At 44.8% G+C, this 24,944-nt stretch overlaps 2 protein-coding genes across 2 annotated transcripts; both read right to left on the reverse strand.

Moving 5' to 3' along the window:
* Positions 1 to 715: 715 nt before the first annotated feature.
* LOC135828080 (protein sidekick-2-like) lies at positions 716 to 16,706 on the reverse strand. Its single transcript, XM_065340512.1, has 11 exons — positions 16,464 to 16,706; positions 15,846 to 16,136; positions 14,781 to 15,077; positions 12,639 to 12,920; positions 11,894 to 12,199; positions 11,215 to 11,514; positions 9,895 to 10,188; positions 8,542 to 8,877; positions 7,699 to 7,904; positions 6,234 to 6,396; positions 716 to 3,280 (listed from the first exon to the last, which is right to left on the reverse strand). Exons 1-11 carry the CDS (start codon positions 16,576 to 16,578, stop codon positions 2,166 to 2,168), a joined length of 3,705 nt encoding a protein of 1,234 aa, XP_065196584.1. The 5' UTR covers positions 16,579 to 16,706; the 3' UTR covers positions 716 to 2,165.
* Positions 16,707 to 19,448: 2,742 nt separating this feature from the next.
* On the reverse strand, positions 19,449 to 24,506 carry LOC135828081 (sushi, von Willebrand factor type A, EGF and pentraxin domain-containing protein 1-like). Its single transcript, XM_065340513.1, has 3 exons — positions 24,327 to 24,506; positions 23,280 to 23,465; positions 19,449 to 19,708 (listed from the first exon to the last, which is right to left on the reverse strand). The coding sequence occupies exons 1-3, from the start codon at positions 24,466 to 24,468 to the stop codon at positions 19,449 to 19,451; spliced, it is 588 nt and encodes a 195-aa protein (XP_065196585.1). The 5' UTR covers positions 24,469 to 24,506.
* Positions 24,507 to 24,944: the final 438 nt, after the last annotated feature.

Raw genomic sequence — 24,944 nt, forward strand, 5'->3', positions numbered from 1 at the left:
ACGTTGGGTTAGATTTCACGCAGCGGAACTGCAGATACAGTGTCAATAGAGAGGTTGGCAAGTGTGGGATCAGTGTGTTCCTCTTGCGACGAGCTTTCCAGGAAGCCCAAAATCGCAATAATCAGCAAAACAAGGGACCAAAGTAGTTATGACTCGGAGAATTGTGGAATTTCCACACATTGTTCAGTACATGAAGGGTTTTACAAGCCTTATCCGACTGGCCAGTCAAAAATATCGACGGCTATCCGTCGGTGACTTTAACAAGCTGTAACTCACTTATTTATGATCGCATCTGCACCATTTTGGTCTCAAAAGAAGCTAGAAAGACCCACCATTCATTTGCAAAAAACCGGAGCGTCTTAGAATGTTCCAAAGAGAAGTTTTGAGTCTCGAGCGAAATCCTTTTGTGTTATCTACAGGGCAGCCATTCACATGATGCAGCCCTACAGCTACATCCCTAGCCATGGTAATTGTGAACTGTCTCTGGGCTGCTGCTGCTGCTGCAATATTAGCATTATCGCTGGGTCCAAGGCTATGGCATCCAGTCTGAACACACCTTTCATCGCAACCCAACAGGTATGGTTTTTTTAAGTTGTCGTCATGACCTTGTGCTTTTGTCGTAGTCACAGAGCGTGCTTCGAGCACTGAAACAGGCTGGCTCAATTGCGCAGAGCACTTGTGAAGACTCTTGGATAAAAGCTATATAGATAGAGGACTTCATCTACCCGCACCACCATGCCATGCTAAGTGTTTGCCTGACAAGCACTACATTATCCAGATGAAGCTGCCATCATCGGCTTAGGCAAACTCGCGCAACAGCAGCAGCAAGACGAAGGCAGTTGAGCCATCCTATTACTTGGATATAATTCACTCATTAATCTATCAATGTGCACAGCCATGCAGAGAAACGGGGAACAACAGCAAAATATGAATACAGTTGGACAGCAGTGGATTTGGTTATATCACGTTAGTTATTATGAGCGTATTCATCTGTACTGGTGATGCCAAATGCAGCCCTTCCATAGCAGGAGAACGCTACGGAGAAGAGAAGAAACGTGAAGAAGGAGAGGCGTTGAGACCGAACACCCAACACACCGAAAGCAGCTAGGGATATAAAGAGATGGATAGAGACATGAAAAACCAGAAGAAGAAACCAGGCAATGATCTATTCTTGTGCGGCTGTTTTATAAAGCCTGTTATTATGTTAAACATTACTGGGCTGATCAAGAAGCATAACCAAGATGATTGTTTTGGATTTCACTTTGAAGTAAACAACGCGAATAGGAAACAATGCAATGAGCGGGCATTCGCGAGGAAACAGAGGAGAAAAAGTATAGCAAGAGCCAGCAAGCCTTGTGCAATTGCATTCCATATTGATTAGAACATTATAGTAATTGGAAAACTGAACAGGGATGAATGCCATGGGTAACTATGCATGCAGGCAAAGGAAACGCAGAGCACAAGGAAGGGAAGGGTGTCTTGGAGATGACATCACACATCAAATTGGAAGTGGTGAGTAAAGTTTCGATAGCAATGTTACCCCTCGTTTGTGCTCAAGAATGCATGAGAAATGAGGAAGAAATGCGATTGAGTAAATTTTCGATCGTCGATACGATAGGGAGCAAATAGGCCAAAGCAGTACGCTCCTTTTTTATGATAAGAAAAATGCGCAATATTGGTGCCAACGAGCAAAGTCCAAAATTAATGGTCACCAGTTATCTCTGTGAATATTAACCTGCGCTCTTGCAAATGCGGTGTTCCTATCTTTATTATTACATTGTCAGTACAAACTAGTTGGCCAACCAAGGAACATTTCCAGGTCCATTTTGACCGAAGCAGTGCAAAACAGTGTTATTGAAGTGAAAAAGAACAAAAACAGAAAACAATTACAAGTGTGCCGGTCAATGCAGTAGCTTGCTAGCGCTTGCTAGCGCTTGTGGCTTGATGTGGATGTTGAGATTTGTAATGAAACTACTGCAAACAGACTGCCAGAACAAGAGAGAGAGAGAGAGAGAGAGAGAGAGAGAGAGACAGAGAGACAGAGAGACAGAGAGACAGAGAGAGACAGAGAGAGAGAGAGAGAGACAGAGAGAGAGAGAGAGAGCGAGAGAGAGAGAGAGAGAGAGAGAGAGAGAGAGAGAGAGAGAGATGCTTTCTTCCTGTGCTTAGGCACCCAGGTCGCGACCAAGACCATCGCAAGGTGTTTTCTCATACACATCATCGTCTTCAGCGGTGTCATGAACTCCTTGTGTGAAAGTGAAGCTTTGACGGTGACGTGACGGGATCCTTGCAATGTTGACATAATGTGATGCGCTCGTGTTCATCACCTGCGGGTTATCGTACGGGTCATCTTCAATTCCGTTGTCTTGAATCACATCATCTTGACCAGTCTCACAAGCTCCTTCTGTCGCCGTGGCTGCCTGGGTTTGCCGCGACTGGTGTCCGGGAACATTGATATAGAGTGGCGCACGTTTCTTCGTCACATCTGCCGTTTGGTTTCTTTTGCTCTCGGCTATCTCCTGGGAAGCTTCATCTTTCGCAACTTCACCACGTCCTTCTGTTGCTGTGGCATCCTGCGCGTTGTTAAATGTGATCTCTGACACGTCGATATATGATGGAGATCGTTCCCCTGTCACATCTGTGGCTCCATCTGCTTCAGTTCCGGCATGTGTGTCATACACTCCATCACCTTCAGAAGCTTCCCAGATGTCTGTGACAATGACCGGGTTGAGCAGGCTAGAAGGGGGTCCAAACACATCGATATAGGCAGGCTCAATCCTTTTCTTCACCTCGCCCATATCCTGCACGTGGTTGGTAGGACCTTCCATCAAGACTAGATAGGCAGGCTCGCTGTTTTCCACCACCTCCGCCACACCGCTGGGTTGGGTTGAAGGACCATCAAACGCGTCTAAGTAAAGTGGAATACTCTTTGCCATGGGCTCAGCCATATCCCGGGGTAAGGTTGAGGGATTTTCAGTCACCTCTATATAAGCTGGCACACTCTTCTTAGAACCCTCGACTCTCACTTCACCATATCGTTTGTCCTCGGTTTGTAATGTCTCTTCCTCATCTGCTGGTGCGCTTTTGTCAATGATCGCCGTTGCGCTCTGTTTCTTCATGAAGATGAATGAAGTTCCCGGTGAAGCCCAACCACCGCCCCCAGTTTCGGACTTGGCTTTGTTGCGGTATTTTCGTGCAAAAATGATGATGAAAGAGAGCAGAATAAGAGATGCTAGGATTCCCAAAACCAAGCCTGTGGTGTTGCTAGTTCCTTGTTCAACTGAAACAGCGCAAGGAGCAGAGGAAAAGAGCAGATATTGTTAGAGTAAGATTGTAAATGTTGGAAGTGACTGCTCCATACGCAAGGTAAGCATGCAGTGGAGTCCCTGCCCTCCCCCTCTCCTGCACAAATGGAAATTTCCCATCTTTCATATGTCCAGTACAATGGCATGGTCCCCATACACCACGGATAATTTCTAAAATAATACATAATATATTGCTCGGGTGTCGAGCAATATTTTTAAACATTGCTCGGCTGTCGCATTCAAGATGGCACGGGTGGGTGTCCAAAATGGGTTGATCCATTTTAGTAGCTGCCGCTTTCAGGTCCCACCGTATATTAGTGTATGTTTTGAAAGATAAGTCACATTATCTGCTGCCTGCCTTGAACTGCATTCTGATGATTTTAGAAAGGAAAAAGCTATATGGATATGCAGGGGCAATGTCGGAAGGTATTTAGTGTGGTACGGTCAGTCACTTGAGGTTCAGTTTCCTCGTGGGGGGAGGGATGGCTGAGCGGAAAATTTTGGAAATTTAGAGTCCAGATCAGCGTATTTTATTGATTCACGGGGTAAATTTTTAAAGTCAATTTCGCCGCCGATTTTTCGTGGACTGCACTGCAGCCAAGTACACATCGTCATAACTCTCTCGCATCTTCTTCTAAAATTCATAGGCTTTGTTCGGTGAGTTCCGCTTCAAATTTTCATTTTCAATGATGACCCATCATCAGGATGAAAGCTAAAACGTCAAAAGCATGGCCATCATAATGCAGTTGACAGCATGCCGAAGACAATGGAATCGAGTATAGCCCCCGTCTCATGATGATTGATTTTCAGCATGAAACTCGTGAGTAGAGACATTTAGTCACATTTTGTTCCACTGGATTTTCATTTGTACTACATGTAAGCTCTGCACGCCGTGTATTTAACACTGTTACCGGTAGTCAAGCCCAAGGTTTTTCTGTGAATCAAACGTTATAAGATGCATCCTATTACACATAGTTCAGTGCCTCGAGAAAAGAAAGAAACAAAGCAGATAAGCCGCTACAGTAGCAAGTAGCGACGTAGTCTTTTAGTGGTATCTATTTATTTTTCACAATCATCACTTTTTCAATTTCTCTAATAACGATTGTAAATTTAACTTGGATAGTTGCTTCACAACTAGTTTCCATGTGATTTCTTCTAATCAAATAAAGATTCAAAATTTTGAAGGACGCTTCACGCAGCTTCATTACACTTGAAATAGTTTGCATTCAACCTGCCTACACTCAACCTGCCTACACTCAACCTGCCTACACTCAACCTGCCCACACTCAACCTGCCTACACTCAACCTGCCTACACTCAACCTGCCTACACTCAACCTGCCTACACTCAACCTGCCTACACTCAACCTGCCTACACTCAACCTGCCTACACTCAACCTGCCTACACTCAACCTGCCTACACTCAACCTGCCTACACTCAACCTGCCTACACTCAACCTGCCTACACTCAACCTGCCTACACTCAACCTGCCTACACTCAACCTGCCTACACTCAACCTGCCTACACTCAACCTGCCTACACTCAACCTGCCTACACTCAACCTGCCTACACTCAAACCTGCCTACACTCAACCTGCCTACACTCAACCTGCCTACACTCAACCTGCCTACACTCAACCTGCCTACACTCAACCTGCCTACACTCAACCTGCCTACACTCAACCTGCCTACACTCAACCTGCCTACACTCAACCTGCCTACACTCAACCTGCCTACACTCAACCTGCCTACACTCAACCTGCCTACACTCAACCTGCCTACACTCAACCTGCCTACACTCAACCTGCCTACACTCAACCTGCCTACACTCAACCTGCCTACACTCAACCTGCCTACACTCAACCTGCCTACACTCAACCTGCCTACACTCAACCTGCCTACACTCAACCTGCCTACACTCAACCTGCCTACACTCAACCTGCCTACACTCAACCTGCCTACACTCAACCTGCCTACACTCAACCTGCCTACACTCAACCTGCCTACACTCAACCTGCCTACACTCAACCTGCCTACACTCAACCTGCCTACACTCAACCTGCCTACACTCAACCTGCCTACACTCAACCTGCCTACACTCAACCTGCCTACACTCAACCTGCCTACACTCAACCTGCCTACACTCAACCTGCCTACACTCAACCTGCCTACACTCAACCTGCCTACACTCAACCTGCCTACACTCAACCTGCCTACACTCAACCTGCCTACACTCAACCTGCCTACACTCAACCTGCCTACACTCAACCTGCCTACACTCAACCTGCCTACACTCAACCTGCCTACACTCAACCTGCCTACACTCAACCTGCCTACACTCAACCTGCCTACACTCAACCTGCCTACACTCAACCTGCCTACACTCAACCTGCCCACACCCAAGAGAGCACTGCATGTCACACAAATCCATTAGAGGTATCGTTTCAACTTTTCGGTCTTCATGACCACAATGACCATCATCAGGAATGAAGTGGACATGGAAAAAAACAGCAGTATAAAAGAAGGAAGCAAAGCGCGGAACCTAGTGACAGCGCGCGTAGAGAAGTGCAAAGCATGTCGTGGCGAGTGCATTGCTACATGTACATGACAGCACAAGCACAAACGATTAAATAAAGATTGTGCCAAGTATTGTAGTATCAATAATATTTCAACAAAATGCACTTTAATTCTCTGTTGCCATCTTCCATAGGTCCGTCAAATAGTAGTAATAGGTTTTTCATTTGACCCGCGAGACCACACGACTTTCGTGGAGTGTGGCTGGTGAACTGTTCGTGCTGTTGTCTGCAAGCGTCGTGTGGTCTCGTCGGGTCAAATGGAAAACCTATTACTAAAATCCACTTTGACAATATGGTAGATTGTACTCTTTTAACAAACACTGGCGCTTTCCTACACAAGGACACTGTACTCACTTTGAGGCTGCAGGTACGTAGTGGTCATGTTGCTGAAGTCAAGGGTATTCGGACTCGTCAAGACGTTGCCACTGAAATCCACCCTTGCAATCACGTCAAATGCGTAGTGCTTTCCAGCGGGGAGGTTTCCAATGCGCCCTGTTAACTCTTCGCCTCCTACATCCTACAGGAGTATGCGATTTCAAAAAGAGAAGGAAAGTGAAGCAAGAGTTAGTCCATGTATTCATCGAATGTCGGATCACAAAGTTTGATCATTTTGACCATCATTGCAAAATTCAATCACTCGCCAAAAGTTTGCTCCATTGTTTTCAGCCATATTCCTGACCAGGGTTGGCATAAACTCCGTGGTAAAATATAGTAAAGGTTGAAACCCGCCTACATGCCAACACACACACACATACACACACACACACACACACACATACACAAACAAACACACACGCACACACACACACACACACACACACACAAACACACACACACACACACACACACACACACACACACGTATTTTCATTAGCCCCCGTCCCTCACACAAACAAGTCAACAAAGCGGCATCTTTGGATCGAGGGGTGCTGGTTTCGAAACAACTGGTTTGAAGCTCAAAGTAGAGCTGCTGTTAGCTCAAAGTAGAGCTGCTGTTAGTTCAAAGTAACGTCAGAGCTGCTATTAGCTCAAGGTAGAGCTGCGGTTAGCTCAAAGTAGAGCTGCTGTTAGCTCAAAGTAGAGCTGCTTTTAGCTCAAAGTAGAGCTGCGGTTAGCTCAAAGTAGAGCTGCGGTTAACTCAAAGTAGAGCTGCTGTTAGCTCAAAGTAGAGCTGCTGTTAGCTCAAAGTAGAGCTGCTGTTAGCTCAAAGTAGAGCTGCTGTTAGCTCAAAGTAGAGCTGCTGTTAGCTCAAAGTAGAGCTGCTGTTAGCTCAAAGTAGAGCTGCTTTTAGCTCAAAGTAGAGCTGCTGTTAGCTCAAAGTAGGGCTGCTGTTAACTCAAAGTAGAGCTGCTGTTAGCTCAAAGTAGAGCTGCTGTTAGCTCAAAGTAGAGCTGCAATGCTAAATGGATGTAATATAGCTCAAGACAGAGCTGCAGCAAATAGCTAGATGACACCAGTTGTGAGAGTGGACCCGATCAGTGGGTACGATAATCATAATGATTGTGTGAATAAGTTGGATAGGGAGGGATGGTGGGAAAAGCAACACTGCGGAAGCACGATCTGCTGTCTGGAGGAACACAACAGGGCAAGCAGGATTTGTTTTCTTTTCAGTAAAACAAGCTGGGTGCCATTTGTGATTACGCAGCAAAGCAAAGTGCATGGCGTCAGTCTTGAAGGCAGCACAGAGTAATGCAGCGCGGTGTATGCGCTAGTTCGGATTGTTGCTAATGAGTACTACCACAGCTAGTACCCCATTATACAACACGGCACACTCAATCTCGTTCACATCTACAGATGCAAACAATATGTTAGTCCTTACCTGACTGATATTCAGCAGGGTAGCATTCAACTCAACACTGCGATGACGACGATGCTGCTGCTGTTGCTCTTCCACATAATCTTCCTCATAGAACGCAAACATTCTGTAGCTGCTTGGATTGCCTCCTGTTAAGCTGCGTTTCCAAGTCAGCTCGGCTGTGCTGTGATCAATGAATCTGGTTTCGATCTGCCTTGGCTGGCCAGGATCTACAAGAAGAGAACAGAGCCATATTGGACTGTGTTGTGGATATGTGAAGAAGAGGTTGGTGCGATTTCGGTGATACTCGGGGAAATGTGTGTTTCTCCCTAAGCGGGAGCTCGCGCTTTTCCTACCGACTTGAATTCTCACTGTTGTGGATAGGATTAGCGGAAACAGCCATAAGTTAACGAGTCCAAAGCACTCCTGATTACTAGTATAGAGTAGAGCATGTTCTCCCCACCCTTCACTTGGCACTCATAGAAGCTTCCCAAAAGGATTGTCCGCAGCGTATGCGTCCGATTTCGTAGATAGTCAAAAAAGTTTAGCTATGAAATTAAAAGAAAGGACCAAAGCGTTACATGTTATCTGTAGTTTGTGTCCAACACTAACACTAACACTAACACTAAAAATAACATTAACACTAACACTAACACTAACACTAACAGGTATAAGTAAGATGTTGTGTAGTCAGAAGGTGTAACAGCTAGCACAATGCTGACTGATGTGATACAGACATTCAACCACCTGATGATAAGCTATGAGTGTGGTTTTGAGAGAGTTAATGTAGCAGCGACTGTGCTGTGCTGATGAGTCCACTAAAGACGAAGCAGTTCTGTACGCAGATTGAGTGTAACAGCGACTTACACAGTGCAGCTCCTGGTGAGAAGACTGGCTCACTTGCCGGACCCGGACCAATTCTGGTGCTTGCAACTAGAACAAACGCACAGGGTGTCCGTTCTACTATTGCATGAATCAATGCATTGCTCTCCTTCCCAGAGACGGTTGCTGTTTTGTAACCTGTCAGATCGCTCATGGAAGTATTCAGCTGCGCCTCCTCTGTTGAGTTAAGTTCACTGTAGAAAATCGTATAGTCAGTAATGATTCCCCTGCTCTCTGTCAGCGGCGTCCAGGAGACAATGGCAGTCACACTGGTAGTGTTTGTCTCGAACTCAACGCTGACGTTTGTAACAGCATCGGGAGCTGCAAAATTAGACAAAACAATATGAACCGCACATAAAACAATAATATTATGTTATTATCAATGTGGTGTCAGACGTTGTGTATTCCTCCACATGAATCTTCCATAATAATTATATATTTTTGTCTCAAGGACATTGAAAATGATTTCAAACACCCTTCTGTCTTGTCGCCCTGGCTTGGGTAAATTGTTGGAAATGGACCATTGCCACACCCATATGGTTTTGTGTAGAAATACGGAGTCAATGTCTGTCCCTACATAGAAGCACGTATTATCCAAAGGTGTGGGAGTTCTTAAAAAAGCGTATTTCGCACGTCAACAGTCCTCCAGGTACCGGTGTGTAGCATGCATGACATGCCACAGGTATTGCGAATAGGCGGTACTGTTCAGGGCTGACCATATTCGTTTCTAAATTTAATTAACAAATATTGCGGCGCAATCCAGTGCAGTGCTGTCTCAAGACTATTGGTAGGGGTGAAACGCATTCAATGGGGTCATGCAGTATCACTGTGCGTAAAATGCATCAAGTCCGTGCTTGGTATTTGACGGCCGAAGTCGCAACTTCTAAGTGCTTGGTATGCAGCTGTAATGGCATACATGCATTGTGGGTCCTAATTCGTCCTAGTTCGCATTATGGTAAAAGGCGCCTGCCTCCTCAACACTGTACTCTTTTGGAACTACAGTGCGTCTCAAGGAAATGGACCGTGCGAGTTGATGACCTTTTGGGCGTTCAGTCCAGTGACAGAAGTGTGAACACTGGGCTGTGTACTGGTGCAAATTAGACTCCAACAAATCGGATTTTGTTGAACTGTACTGTTTTAAAAATAGTTTAGTAAGACAGTTTTCATTGAGACAAGAAAATTTAATGAAATAAATCCAAAAGAAAGGCCAGTTTTGCATTAAATACACACAATTAGGGGCAGAGCTGAAATTAAGTCCTGAAAGAGCGAGAGAGAGTTTGCGAGAGAGTACCATTGCAATTTTCTTAGTTTGAAATATAGAATAGTTTTGCCGCTTACTGAATTCATCTGTTCGTTGTAACACTGGATTGCTGAACGGTCCAGGTGCAGCCTGGTTAACAGCCCGCACAGACATACCGTACACTGTGTTGATGTTAAGGTTGGGTATGATGCGCGTTGTGACACTAGGAGCCACGTTGTAAACTCGTGTGTTGTTTTCTGGGCCAGAAATCCTGACATCATAGCGTACTAAGACACCGTTGAGTTCGTGGTCTTGAAGCGCTTTCCAGGTCAGTCGTAGAGCAGTGCTATTCACATACGTGGAGCTGATCACTGTAGGTCCAATGCTTGGGGCTGCAGGTTACACGGGAATATGAGAAGTATGAAGTAAGGAATTCTGGTGGCCACACCCATTCTCGTAGCGCTGCACACCCGAAAAAGCTCCGTTTTTCTGTTGATATGAATTTGAATAGATGTGAACATTGGGAATAGGGAAGTGGGCAGCCAGAAAAGCACCAACCTCACCAAGACTCAAACTTGGTCCCAGGCTTAAGTCCTGGTGGGGTTTGGATTTTTCAGTTTTCAGGCGGTTCACTTCCCTGACTGTTCACATGGAATTTGAAGTTCTCCCTGTCTTTTACATTTCTTACACTGTTGCAGTTAGACAAATCCTTTAATTAAGATTATCTTCTCAGGTAAACTATTCAAAGCTATTATAGATGAGAGAGATCCTGCCAATTCCCGGAACAATGTGAGCCGAGCCATTCCCCACTCCGTTATCCCCATGTAGGACCAGCTGCCTGCCTCTATCATTCCCCACCCATTTCACCCAAAGAACATCCAAAAGTTCAAGACAGCAGCTTATCACCATCTCCTCAGAACGAACTGGCACTGGGCCACTCATAGCATACGCGAGTAAGAGGGTACAGTGTCCTACCCTGCTTGGACATAATCTCTCCTCACAGACAGTCTCCTCTTGAATATAAAGTCTAACAGCGTACTCAACTCATTCTTTTGCTCACTGTACAATCTTTTCATTTTCTTTCTTCTGTTTTCTTTTTCAACTTAATCCTCCCTACCCGATTTCCCTTTGGTGCGTCCATGGAGCTATGAAGCCGAGACCTCTGGTCGGCTGAGCTTAATGGGCCCCGCCACCACACTCCATTATTCACCCCAGTGTCTGGAGATATGTGGCATTTGTGGAGAAAAAATATAGACTCCGCACGGTATCACAGTAGATAAGGGTCGGCCTTGCACAATATGTGTTTCGTGTGGGATGCAGAAATGAACTGCTAAAGGAATAGCATTACAGGCAAGTCATCTGCCGGCCTCTATGTCAGTTTACAAGAACCCAAGGTCCATATCCATGTATGTTCTTACCGGCTTGCTTCGTCCTGAATGACGTAGCATTAGACAAGCGACCTTGACCAACCGTAGTTTCAGCAGCAATGACGACCTCATAGGTCGTGTATGGTTTCAACCGTCCAATGTCTCCACTGAGAGCAGGGGCAACGAAAGCCAGTCTCACAGATCCACGGATAGGCGAGATAGCAGTGATACTCACTTGGTAGGATCTGATTACTCCATTCCGTTCCAGTAGGGGAATGGCATTCCACCGGAACTTAGCATAGGTGTCCGTGATGTCCGTGACAGTGAGTCCTGCAGGAGCCTGACTTGGCACTAGAAAGGAAACATACAAGCCTGATAAGAACAAGTCAGAAAGCATGTACGGTGCCAGGAGCAATTTGACACCTTCGGTGAAAGATCTGTTTGGCTTTGCCAGGTTAATGCTTGGCTATATTGAAGAGAATCTGATCCTTTATTGTATGACCCTGTAGACCTGCTGTGCATGTAGCACTGGACCATACGAGACGGCCATGTTGATTCCAATTACACTCCTACCCTACGTGCCGTATCTACATGTGTCGGTCATATGATATCGGCCATGTTGGTTCCACTTTACACCTGCCATGATCACGTTCTACACATCTTTTGCCACACAGCAGAGATGTACTCACGCACTTTAAGCAGCACACAGACCACAATGCAACGTGCTTACCTGCCTGTAGAGTTTTATGATCTTTGACGGTCGCAGTGCCAGCTTCTCCTCTACCATTCAGCACCCAGCCGCTCACTGTGTAGAGAACAAACTCTTGGAGGTTGTAAATCTCAATTGTACCAGTATCTGTGCAATTCAGTACAGTCGGTGGCAACTGAGAAGGCGGTATCACCTGATTGTCCCCAGTTGCCTTGGCAGCAGCCTTGACACAGTATCGCGTAACATTCCAGTCTGGCGAATTGGACACGATGTCCGCCTTCACACTGGTTGGCGTTGAGGTCAGTGTGATTGTCGGCGCATCAGGTACTAGACCGCATTGCGAGACATCCACATCCACATACATGTACACATACATATACAAACTCGGATCATCTATTCGTGCTATGATCCAAGCTTGCAGCCTAGATCAATCATATCTTCTGAAAATTGTAGTCAAGTTGCTGTCTGATGATCGGTTAAAACCGTGAAACTCAGAGTTACAGCAGAAACGCTGCTTGGTTCCTCTCAAGTGTGTGCACCTACACATAAATGTAAACCAAAGGGATTTCTTTCCAGCAGTTTCACCTATTTTTAAGAGGTACGTTTCACTGCAAGAATTCCTCCTACACCTCCTTCCCGTTACCCCTAACCAAAATACCTCAAAACTGTTATCTTGGCTTGCACATGTGTTACGATCTAGTATGTTGCGACATCGGCGGTCATGGATTTGCATAATTCTGCCGGGAAAATCAGTTGATATACTCACCAGCTTCAATTGTTTTATCACCTGCTCCACGTTTCGGTGGTCTTTCTTCACATTGATATCCAATAGCTGACACGCTGATCGTATAGTATTTGTTAGGTTGAAGGCCATCCAATCTGAGCGAGAGCTGATCACTTCCAACGCGTTGTTCCTGGCTGTTGTACTGGACTAGATATTGTGTGATTGGACCGTTGCGACCAAATAAGGGTACTTCATCCCATACTACAGTGAGTGATGTTCTGTTGACATCCGTGATGTTCACAGATGCGGGTGGCTCCGATGGGGCTGGTTGAGGCAAGAAATATTTATATAAAGCATGATGCAAACAAGGCATACAAGGGCTAGTAAGTTGCTATGAATATTAACAGCTGAAATTGGCTGTCAAAACTTAGCTTCTCAGTTATGTTCAGTTTGTCACTTTAGGGAGTACAGCTTTCCATTACATGTTATTGTTGTTGTGCTTTTATGTATAGTTGTTCAACCAAACAGGCAATGGTGCCTTCTCACAAGGAGACGACTTAGAAGAGGAGAGGGGCAGAAAGAGAATGGGGAGGGGAGAAAAAAACAGGCATGGAAGGGAGATAGAATGGAGAGGATAATGTAGTATAGATTAAGAAGCAGGAGGAAGATCCAGATCTTTGGCACAGTACAAAAAGCGGTTTAGGCAACTGGGAGAATAAGCAGGTCTTGCGAGCGCAATGCATCACGCAATCGTTTCTTCTCTCCAATGGATCGAAGTTCGGCCGAGAGACTGTTCCACAATACGCTTCCCACAAGCTGGATTGACAAGCCACTGGAAAATTGCTGACTCCTTTACGTTTCACAAACACCTTAGGATTGCGAACTGGGACCCACCTTTTCCATTTCTTCACTCCTATCTGCATTGCGCAAAGAGCCCCAAAGCATCACTTGAGGGCTCAAAATGTAAATATTTCGACTTATAGCAATAAGGTGGAGGAATGGTTGTGAAAGCAATCCCTACGAAATGACATTAAATACATGCGGTGCCCTTGCAACGCTCCCTAAACTGGAATGTTCTGGTAAAGAGCCATTCCATTCTCTTACTCACCGAGGGGGGGGGGGGGGGGATGATCTGTATAACAGACTCCCTCGATTTAGGCTAAGGCCGATATAAAATCCAGAAGTACAAATAAAAAATACAGTGCCTTGCATATTACAATGCATCAAGTTTTCTAATTAGGCACCGGCGGATTATGCTGGCATAATTATTGGCATAATTTGGCATCCTTTAGGAGGTAGGAACATAACTACATGATTGTACCACAATTCTAGTATGTAAGCTACACAATTGTGTACAATGCACCTGATCAGTGCTGGTGGACTGCATGGTAAAGGTTTCGGAGTAATCCTTTCCCGCTGGCCAAAGATGCTCGCCACTTTTTCGCAACTTTCCGTTGTTTGGAAGAAATCGCAACTTTCTTCATTTTTCACAAACTACTTCGCAACTATTCCGCAAAGGTGTGCAGAGAAGCGCGCTGGAGGAGACCATCGACTGTGCAAGCTATGGTTATTCCTCTAATAATTAAAAAAAATGGGGTATACAATGTAGTTGATGTTCGGTCATGGTGCAAAGAGAGATGGAGCTACCGGAGACATGAGCTAATTATTCGCAGGGTGAGGGTGACATCGGTTGGACGAGTATGACGATTACGAAGACAGTTGAACATGATAATTTTCAAAGGTAACTCAAAATAAATTGGCAATGAAAAAATCTGTTTACGAAAGAAATCAACTAATGAATAGAAGAAGTCATTTTTTCTCCTTTCCATGTTGATCTCTAGCATGCATGGTCATCTTGGTATGGGGATATTCATGTATTTTGTTGTACTAATGGCCACCTGCAGGTACGAAAAGGCACAATTTTCCGAACTTTGAGGCTCCATAAGTACAACAAAGTGAATATGTATCCCCGGCAATTCTAATCCCTCCCCTCAAACACACACACACACGCATGCAGGCACACACACATGCACGAACACTAGTGAGTCATGCTTTTTTAATGTTTACTTTGCTTGCGCGAATTTTCTCTTCCCGCACTCTACCCTGTCTCCATGTTGCACTTAACGCCCGGCCAGTGTGAAAACACTGGTTCATATTTCATAAGGTATTTAACGTTCAACTCACCTGCAGGTTGAGTTGTGAGGTTGAACGGTGTTGAATGTGAGCTGTTATCCATAGCAGTGTTGACAGCAAACACGATTAGAGTGTACGTGGAGTCCTCATCCAGGTTGTCGAGTACGATGGATGTGACGTTGCTGCAGGTTATTGTAGGTGCTGTTGGCAAGTGAGTACCGGATACTGTCGTACGGTTCCACATGCAGCAGTATTGGTCAATTGTAAAATGGCCACTGAGTGTCTCAAATATTACAATTATTGTTGTTGCAGTTGATAGGTGATATCTGATGCTTGGAGGTGGTGGCACTGTGAAGAAAAGAATTGCGGACATGGTCATCTTCTCCAGTGCTCTGGAGGGTTGTGTATGATTCAACTTTGTAAACAGCCGGCTCCCCCCTCCTTATCCATCCCAGCCCCAACCGAGCACCGCTCTGAATACTTTGAAGTACATGCAGGGGTATACCTATTTTTTACTACTTATACTCAAAGTATGCACCGTCCAATCAGTGGATTTCAAGATGTATGACATTATATCTCTCTCTCCCTCTCTCTCGCTCAATCTCGCTCTGTCTGTCTGTCTCTGCCTCTGTCTCTCCCTCTCTCTCCCTCTATCTCCCTCCCTCTCCCCCCCCTCTCTCTCTCTCTCTCTCTCCCTCTCTATCTCTCCCTCTCTCTCTTCATACTCTGCATCTGACTGGCATACGCGAGAGTGGCAATTCCGCCACACTTGCATGCGGGGATGCCGATATGTTCTTCTTCAACTTCACACCAATTTGGGGATTGACTCCTGATGAGTGGCACAAGAAAACGTTTGAATCCTCTCGGAACTATTGCCTTGTGACTGCGCATGAATACATTCATACTGATGTCCTTTCATTTTCTCATTGCAATGCCTGCACCTATTAGATATCAGAGAATTTAGCAAGACGTTATGCATAATTACCCGAGTATAGCCCCAGTCTGCTGATGATTGCGTTTCCATGAAACTCGTGAGTAGAGACATTTTAAAATCACTGTTTGTTCCGCCGGATTCTCATTTGTACACATAGTTATAACGGTACTATTCAACCTTACCATCCTGAATTGTGGAGACTTGCAAGTTACTTTTGTAGCTGCTGAGGCCTCCCGTTGACTCGGCCGTCACTGATACGGTATATGTTGTGCCAAATGTTAACCCGCCGACTGAGATGTGGGTGTTATTTGTCTTGGTTGAAGTAACGATACAGCCCTTCGGAAGAAAGAGATCGATGTGATACGCAACCAGTCCGCCCTTCAGCTTGTATGGGTCCACAGCAGTCCAGCTGAGGTTTATAGATATTGCTGTTGGGGTCAACATTGTGACGTTGCCTGGTGCAGCGATTGGAGCTGCGCATGGGAGGTGAACACAATCAAATTGCATATCAGTTTAGCGCGTATTGGCTTATGACTTACTTTCTTCTGTTTGGACCACCGCAACCAGGACCAAGGGATGCTATTTCCAGTGAAATGATCCTGAACACGGCGACCACCTGGTATCAGAGGCAACATTTTGAAGGTCCCTTGAGCGGTCGTCTTAGACAGGTTACACTGTACAAGTATTTACCTTGTTGTTGGTTGACAGCATGTAGCAAGGTGGAGGACCACCGTGTTCGGAAACAGCTACCCAGCAACATGTTTCAACAAAACAAGGTTTATCTAACACCAAGAATTTACCTGTAGCATTGGTCCTGATCGTCACTGCAGCCGTGGACTGTGAGCGTATGTTGCTTGTTTTGACGTATGCGAACACTGAGTAGACAGTGTACGGGCTGAGGCCAGGTATAGTCATGATTGAACTATTGCCACAGTGTACGCCTATATTGCTGGAGTTCACGCAGAATTCCGTTGTTATTGGCTCGTAGGCAGTAAAAATCGCAGTAATTGATGTTGATGAGCTAGAATATGCCACTTTCGGTGTCAGGGCTGCAGACAGAAGTGGTCAGGCCAAAAGCGAAATGGGACACACCCAGACACAACAAGTCAACACTGTTCGCAGACTCTTTCAAGTTTGTATTAGACTCTGAATTGGAGACTTTTTGTTGTAATGTATATGTTGGACTCAGTAGAGCGTCCAGCCCCTATATGATGTCCAACCCCTATATAGAGTCCATTGGTCCAAAATCCACAGTACAGAGTCCAAAATTGGAATCAACTGTGAGCTCAAAGTTTAGATGGACATCACTCCCTGTATAGAGTCCAGCCAAATGGCTTCACCCCTATGTAGAGTCCATTGGTCCAAAATCAACTGTACGGAGTCCAAATTTTGAAATCAACTATAAAGATTAAAGAGTCTTTATGTGGACAACACTCCCTGTATAAAGTCCAGCCAATTAGGCATCCCCTATCGAGTTCGAAATTAGACATAGGATCTGCTGTAAGCAGTGAATATCAACCAGAAAACGGCCTCTCCCTTATCCTTTACATCATTAACTTCTCAAGATAAAAAATATGTATTGAGGCGCCACTGCAGCCACTTCACTACATGAAAAACCCTACAAACACCATCCTCAAATCAAGTGGTCTCTACGCAGACGCTGCAAATTACAATATCTCAATCATGCAGTGTTGCCAAATTATTGTGCACGCACACACACACATGTACACACCCACACAACGCCAAGAAAATACCTAGAAAAAAACAAGATTCGAAAGAGAATAATGGAGAGCCCAGGATCAATTATTTGTTTTCAAACTATTGCGCACACACACACACACACACACACACACACACACACACACACACACACACACACACACAAACTTATAGAACGCCAAGAAAACACCAATAAAAGAGTAGAGACACAATACACACGCAACTCCAACAGCCATGCAAACGTCCACCCATTTACACGTAAAGTCAAGAGGGATAACAAATAATTATACGAAACGAATGCATACGTGGACGGGTACACGCACGTTTACATACACGTAGTAGTGTAAGAGAGTAACATAGTGCAGTGGTCAGCAGAATACTAGCACATGCTGAGAGTGCAATAGCAAGCTTCACCATTGCTCATGGCCATGCAAATGTTCAGCAGCACTCAGTTCCGCAAGCTTCTGAAGATCAGCACACCTGCAACAAATATATAGCACAAGGATACGCTTATTAACGTAATGATGCATGGGAGCACACAACTACCAAGTTCTCAACGAATGTGATGCTCAATGAAAATCAATCCACTCAAAGACCTGTGAACAGGTGACGGTGGGGACAATAATCTATTAGTAATACGAGGAATAAGATCGTTTGTGCACACTCAAGACGCACAGACACACCACCATACATGTAGTGTACACAGTGTTTCACTGCAACTAAATTGAAATGAGATGATTTGAACAATCTGTAAAGCGTTGCCGTCAGTCAGTCTTCCCCAAGATGGAAATGCAATGATTTGTTGTCACGAGGCAGTTTCATTGACACAATGTCATGTTCGTGACATCAAAACGGTTACTTCATGGAATACGAGTATTAGCTTGAAGCTTTTTCTTGTCATTGGCATACAAGCAATCCTCCTACTACTACTAGTACACTGGCACTGCGTTTGTGGATCCCATTGTATTTGACATCATACTATAATTTGTAGAGGAAGAGTGTCGTGGAGTTTCACATAATTTTCACAGGGATAAAAATACATTTCTCATGAAATAATTATAATAATTGATGATAGCTAGACGATCGTATACGATTGATGCAAAGTCCTTGCAGTCCTTGAGGACTTATACGAAGTGGTTGATTACTTTTAGGGCATTCATTCAAGCAACATCAAACAAACACGATACGCTCCTTGAAAATGGAAACAAATTCAAGCATAACGACAGAACAGCAGACCAATCGAAACGAGTAAAAGCTTCCTTACCTCAGTCATCGTCCTGTCATGTAGTTGGACAGCCTTTTGACACGGTGGTACAGGCAGCTCTTGTCCAGTCAAACAGGGGTATCCTTGTGGCGTCGAACGAAAGAGAGTGTCAGTGTATCTGACTCGTCAGATTAGAACTGTGCTGAACTTTTCTCTTTCTCCGCTTTCTGCTTTCATCCCTCGCTCTGATGAAACCGTTCAAACGTCTTACTGGCAGCAATGGCCAGCCAAACAGGGGATCCTTGTGGCGTCGAACGAAAGAGAGTGTCAGTGTACCTGACTCGTCAGATTTGAACTGTGCTGAACTTTTCTCGTTCTGCAATTTCTGCTTTCATCCCGCGCACTGATGAAACGTCTTCAGAGAACCACAAGACGCTTTCCAGATTTGTTTTGAACGTCTCCTTATCCTCCTTGGTTACCTCTAGACAGATTACTGTCAGCAACTGCACAGCAGAACTGGGAGCCATGGCTAAAGTGGAGAAAGGAATGCGCTGCCACGAGGCAAGCAAAACTGAAAATGTGTTTGTTCTCTTTCGGGCACAACACACAGGACGGCGTGACTGGATAAACTGGACTCCTGGACTGTGAATAGGGGACTTGTAGAAAAAGTGTACTCCTTATAGGGGATTGCGCGGCAGGATGAAGCTGATCAAAACTGAGTGGACTCCTGGACTCTGTATAGTGGATTTTGGACCAATGGACTCTATATAGGGTGCTGGACATCATATAGTGCATGGACTCTATACTGAGTGCTACATATATTTTACTTCACCAGAATTACAGGCAGTAGAATGCCTTCTCACTAGACTCGGGTATGATCATGTGCCAATGGTGGATGATGCAAAGTCATATTGATATTATTTTGGCAGAACTTACGCAGACATGGAGGTATGCTAGGTGCTGTCCAGCTACCACCGGCTTGGCATGTGATAGTTGGAGTTGTTCCAGAAGGATTGACGGCATATCCAGCAGAACAGCTTATTCTCTTGGTGCTGCCCTCGGTTGTAGCACCAGCCGCTGGATATATACCTCCAGTTGGATTTGTGGGTACTCCACAGTCTCCTAACAAAGCAGGTGATAATTATTGTAATGGAAAAATCAGAAAGATTGTGAGCAGCCTTTGTCGTTTGACTTGTTCATGAATTAGTCCAATCTCCACACATGCGGTCACGGGTAGCTCTTCCCCAAAGGTGCCATAATATTTCGCAACTTATATTTTTCGCAACCTTGCCAAAACAAGTGCAAGTTGCTGCAATCGCACCCATATTTCCAGAAAAAGCTCAACGGTTGCTGACATCGCTACATGCAATGATGCCCAAAACCACCAAAACAGAGCCAGAATAGCAGAAGTGCATCCGATCGACAGCCAACTCTCTACTCATTCGTGCTGTAAACCATAACTTTACACGGTGCAAATAGCCGGTTACATGTATCCTCCTTTATGTCATTGCCCGCAAAAAGGAATGCACATAACAAAACTACCGTTGAACTGTACTAGTAATGTTTTTTCTGAAACGAAATGAGTCTGAAGGCAGGCGAGAAATGGACGACTAAGCATTTGTCCGACATGTAGTTGGCGACTTGACCATTTTTGAACCATCCCATGGGACTAGGTTGCGGAAATGTTGCGAAGTAGTTCGCGGAAAGTTGCGATTTCTTTCCAAACAACCAGAAGTTTCGAAACATATGGCGAGCATCTTTGGGGACGGGCTAGTCTCGGGCCGATCACTTTCACCGCACCAGCAACACGTCTACGAGTTATTATTTATACTGGCATTAACCTCCTCGGAAACAGAAATGGTACATGTAAAACACTACAAAGAGAGAACACACGTCAAGTACTTCAACAGCATTATTTTGAAATTCTTATCTGATAATATACTTTGAAGCATTCTCTTCAGGTTATTATTATTATTATTATTCTCAATTCATGGATGACATGGTGTCAACCAATATTATGAATGAGGGCTACCAGCCATGGAATAAAAGAACAAGAAGGCAAAAATGCACACGCAAAATATGGCAAGTTAAATGAAAATAAAAATGAAATAAAAGTAAATCAATCCAAAACCCAAATGAATTGTACAGGTAGCATATGTGATTTACTTTGGAGCTTGAAGTAATACACAGAGAGAATTGAAATCAATGATTAGTAAATGAAGATCGACGTACGTGTATATTTATCAAGCTTAAAAACGCATTGAGGGTGTTGCTGGACTTTAATTGCTGAGGAAGAGAATCCCATAATTGGTATGCTAGGAATACAGGCGATTTGCTCATAGAATTGTTTCTTGCAATCGGGAAACGAAGCGAGTTCCGGCTTGTTGAGGATTCATTGAACCAGTTTAGGAATGCTGCACATGCTGAGGGGCAGTAATAAGTTTGATTTTGTGAATGTATACGCAGGAGGATCGGTCAATGTAATGTTTCAGAGGAAATGTACAGCAATTTTCATAGAGAACGGCTATGTTGGTCTCGGGCGGCAAACGAAGTATTGCCCGGAGAATTCGTCGATGCACAATCTCCAGCTTTGCAAAGAGGCCATTACCAGTGCCACACCACACCACACAGCAATACAAGAAAATAGGCAAAACGTATGTACATGTATGATAAAAGGTCTTTCGGCATTCTGGTGAAATGTGGGGGAGATGGCCATAAAGAATACCGACGACTGAGCTTGCCCGCTTTTCCAGATTCCGGAAATGGTGGGACCAGTCCAATTTGCTATCAAGTGTAACGCCAAGGTGCTTGTGACGAGAGGTTATAGGTATCGGGGTAGGATCATCTGGGAAATGGAAAATAGAAGTTTGAAGATGTGCAACATCTGATGACGCGTTGGGGACGACACACATGATCTCGGTCTTGGCGGAGTTCGGCCGGAGTTTCCACCTTCGCATCCACTTGACCACACAGTCTATTCTTACCTGCAGGTCTTGACACGCGACGGGGAGCGACCGGTGACTAGCCAGCAGAGTGGTGTCGTCCGCATATAGCGAGGTGTTGGGAATTGCACCGATATCATTCACATACATTAGAAAAAGCAGGGGCCCCAGAATTGATCCCTGGGGGACACCAGAACACACGCATTCAGGTTGGGACAATTGACCCGAGATACTCACTTGCTGTGAGCGACCACACAGGTAACTCTCCAGCCACCGCAGTATGCGTCCTTGAATCGAGAATAATGCTATCTTAGCCATCAGCCCACGGTGCCACACAGTATCAAAGGCTTTAGATAAATCGAAGAAGCAGACTAGGCTGTACTCGCTGCGATGGCGATTGTCATGCAGAGGGATTGAACAACTCGAAGTAGCTGCCAGGCTGTTGAATCACCTCGACGGAATCCGGACTGTGATTGATGGAGATATGGATCTACATGTGCATATAACTTGTCATACATTATTCGCTCACACAGCTTTGATATCGTTGAGAGAAGGGATATGGGACGATAGTTCGTCGGATCCGTTCTCGCGCCTTTGTTTTTGTACAGCGGGATGACGACAGCAGCTTTCCAGGCAGTTGGAAAAATACCGGTGGAGAATGACAGATTGAATAGCAGACTCAAAGGAAGCGATATCGACGGGCCAATCAATTTCAGCAGCTCGTGTGTAACTCCATCAGGTCCCGCAGCTTTCCGGAGCTTTAGACGCTTGATGCATTTATGCACGGCATAGGGCGTGGTGAAGATAGAGGTGAGCGGCGGCGCAGTCGAGGCGTCCTGCAAAGGCGGGAGCGTCCACTGAGGGTTATCCAGAGTACCAAATGCAATGAACTGCTTATTTAGGGCATTTGCAATGTCGTCAGGTGATTTGATGTCAGCTCCTCGGACGGTGAGGCGTGATACAGTGGGTTTTCCGGTGGAGTCCGACCGCAAACTTCGGATAAAATTGTGTAGATTCGGTGATGTTGTTTGGGCCTTTTGGGAGAATGAATTGAGAGTGCGGAGAAATCTGCGGTGCTCCAGCCGCGAGAGGTTACGGGTCTTATTCCGTTCCGCCTTTTACACAGCTTGATTTTTAGGGGTTTGATACTTCCTGTACACACTGTACGGTGATATACAGGCAAGAGCAGAGACACAAGACCGATGAGTTAAGTACAGCAAGAACAGAAGGTGGAAGGAAAGAGGCCTGGAAAGCATACTCGTGACATTTTCAAAATGTTGTTGAAGTCGAGAATCTGAAGTGTGCCATGGTGCCCTGGGGCTCTGTGAACTCGGACAGCAGAGCTGCACAGATGGTAACATCGAACAAAAGGAGATTGATGGTAACATCGAACAAAAGAAGATTGGCAAAGAGTGAGAGACACGTATTGTAGCTGCATAGCCAAATGGAAAGCTGTAACTTTTTGACATCTTAAAAGGTGCTAATACGTCCTCGGTGCGCACTCCAACAGCCTTCCAACTTGGAAGGTTCTAAGTTATAATATACTGCTGTTGGAGTGCGCATGCAAGACGTGCCAGAGCTTAAAGTCAGTTAGTTGTAGAATGTCAGTACCATTGGTCAGTGTCGTACAGTGTTATCGCATGGGCTGATTGTTTAGTGACTGATGGTGTTTGTGGACATAATAGCATAACGTGTACTTCCTTGGTCCTTTTCTATACTATAAACTCTCATTTAAATCAAGAATATCTTACGTAGGCATGGAGGCACACCAGGCACTGTCCAAGTACCACCGGCTTGGCATTTGATAGTTTGTGTTGTTGCTGAAGGATTGACGGCATAGTCAGGAGAACAAGTTATTGTCTTGGCACTGCCGACGGTTGTAGAACCAGCCATTGGATATGTTCCTCCAGTTGGATTCGCGGGTGTTTTACAGTCTCCTAACAATACAGTTCAAAAAGCAATAGAATATTATAAAAATAGTTTTGAATGACAAAGTCCATTGAGTTTTACGTTTTTCATTCTCACTTGGATTCTATACTGTTCACTAGCAATTAATGATTTCAAGTATTTTTACATACTGCACACATTATGGTTGTGGTTATGGCATTGGTGGGCTTTGGATGAGAAATGTGCAGGTATGTGTGGTCAAAAAGATGAAGGAATAGGAGACCTGGCAGCTGAGGACCCTTGCTATTCCTCTGTTTTACCTAGGTCATCACTACTGTTACTGGAGCTGACAGAAACTTATTTGCAATAAAAGAACAGAAAAACACTAATTGTATTTTAAGGGATGTTTTTACCAGTTAGAAATACATGCATGGTGACCTAGGTCAAACGAAAGCATAGCGAGGCCCCTCAGCTGCCAGCACTCTCTCTCTCTCTCTCTCTCTCTTTGCAAATGTGTAGTGGGCACCAAAACACGAATTTTAACCCTTTGTGCACGGACTGTACAACTTTGATGCCCTGGGATCGAAACCATTAGCCAAATGGAAAGCTTTAACTTTTTGACATCTTAAAAGGTGCTAGTACGTCCTCGGTGCGCACTCCAAAAGCCTTCCAACTTGGAAGGTTCTAAGTTATCTGATAACATACTGCTGTTGGAGTGCGCATGCAAAACGTTCTAGAGCTCATAGTCAGTTAGTTGTAGAACGTCAGTACCGTTGGTCAGTGTCGTACAGTGTTATCGCATGAGCTGATTGTTTCGTTACTGGTGGTGTTAGTGGACATTATAACATAACTTGTACTTCCTTGGTCCTTTTCTCTACTATCAACTCTCATTTAAATCAAGAATATCTTACGTAGACATGGTGGCACACCAGGCATTGTCCAAGTACCATCGGCTTGGCATGTGATAGTTTGTGTTGTTGCAGAAGGATTGACAGCATAGTCAGAAGAACAAGTTATTGTCCTGGTACTGCCGACGGTTGTAGAACCATCCATTGGATATGTACCCCAAGTTGGATTCGTGGGTGTCCTACAGTCTCCTAACAATACAGTTCAAAAAGCAATGGAATATTCTAAATTGTTTTGGATGACAAAAGACATTGAGTGTTACGTTTTTCATTCTCACTTGGATTCTATACTGTTCACTAGCAATTAATGATTTCAAGTATTTTGACATACTGCACATAATATGGTTATGGTATTGCTGGGGCCGCATGAGAAACGTACATGTATGTGTGGTATAAAAAGGAAGGATTAGGAGACCTGGAAGCTGAGGACCCTTGCTATTCCTCTGTTTTACCGAGGTCATCATTACTGTTACTCGACCTGATAGAAACATATTTGCAATACAAGAACAGAAAAACATTAATTGTATTTAATTATTGAAAGGATTGGGAGAACTTCAAATTCAAATGATCATTTGGGGAAGTGAACTGCCTGAAAAGCGAAACAATCGCCAGACCCACCAGGTT

Source organism: Sycon ciliatum, chromosome 12 (assembly GCF_964019385.1).
Source record: "Sycon ciliatum chromosome 12, ocSycCili1.1, whole genome shotgun sequence".
NCBI classification, from domain to species: Eukaryota; Metazoa; Porifera; class Calcarea; order Leucosolenida; family Sycettidae; genus Sycon; species Sycon ciliatum.

What these genes read in the sequence shown, in the direction of transcription:
- LOC135828080 (XM_065340512.1), bottom strand. Translation starts at nt 16,578, where the DNA reads ATGACTATACCTGGCCTCAGCCCGTACACTGTCTACTCAGTGTTCGCA. An exon ending in GATCAGGACCAATGCTACAG is followed by an intron (nt 16,137 to 16,463) that starts GTAAATTCTTGG and finishes TCCCATGCGCAG; the next exon opens with CTCCAATCGCTGCACCAGGC. An exon ending in CCTCACAACTCAACCTGCAG is followed by an intron (nt 12,921 to 14,780) that starts GTGAGTTGAACG and finishes TGCCTCAACCAG; the next exon opens with CCCCATCGGAGCCACCCGCA.
- LOC135828081 (XM_065340513.1), bottom strand. Translation starts at nt 24,468, where the DNA reads ATGGATGGTTCTACAACCGTCGGCAGTACCAGGACAATAACTTGTTCT. An exon ending in TGGTGTGCCACCATGTCTAC is followed by an intron (nt 23,466 to 24,326) that starts GTAAGATATTCT and finishes CTGTATTGTTAG; the next exon opens with GAGACTGTAAAACACCCGCG. An exon ending in TGGTGTGCCTCCATGCCTAC is followed by an intron (nt 19,709 to 23,279) that starts GTAAGATATTCT and finishes CTGCTTTGTTAG; the next exon opens with GAGACTGTGGAGTACCCACA.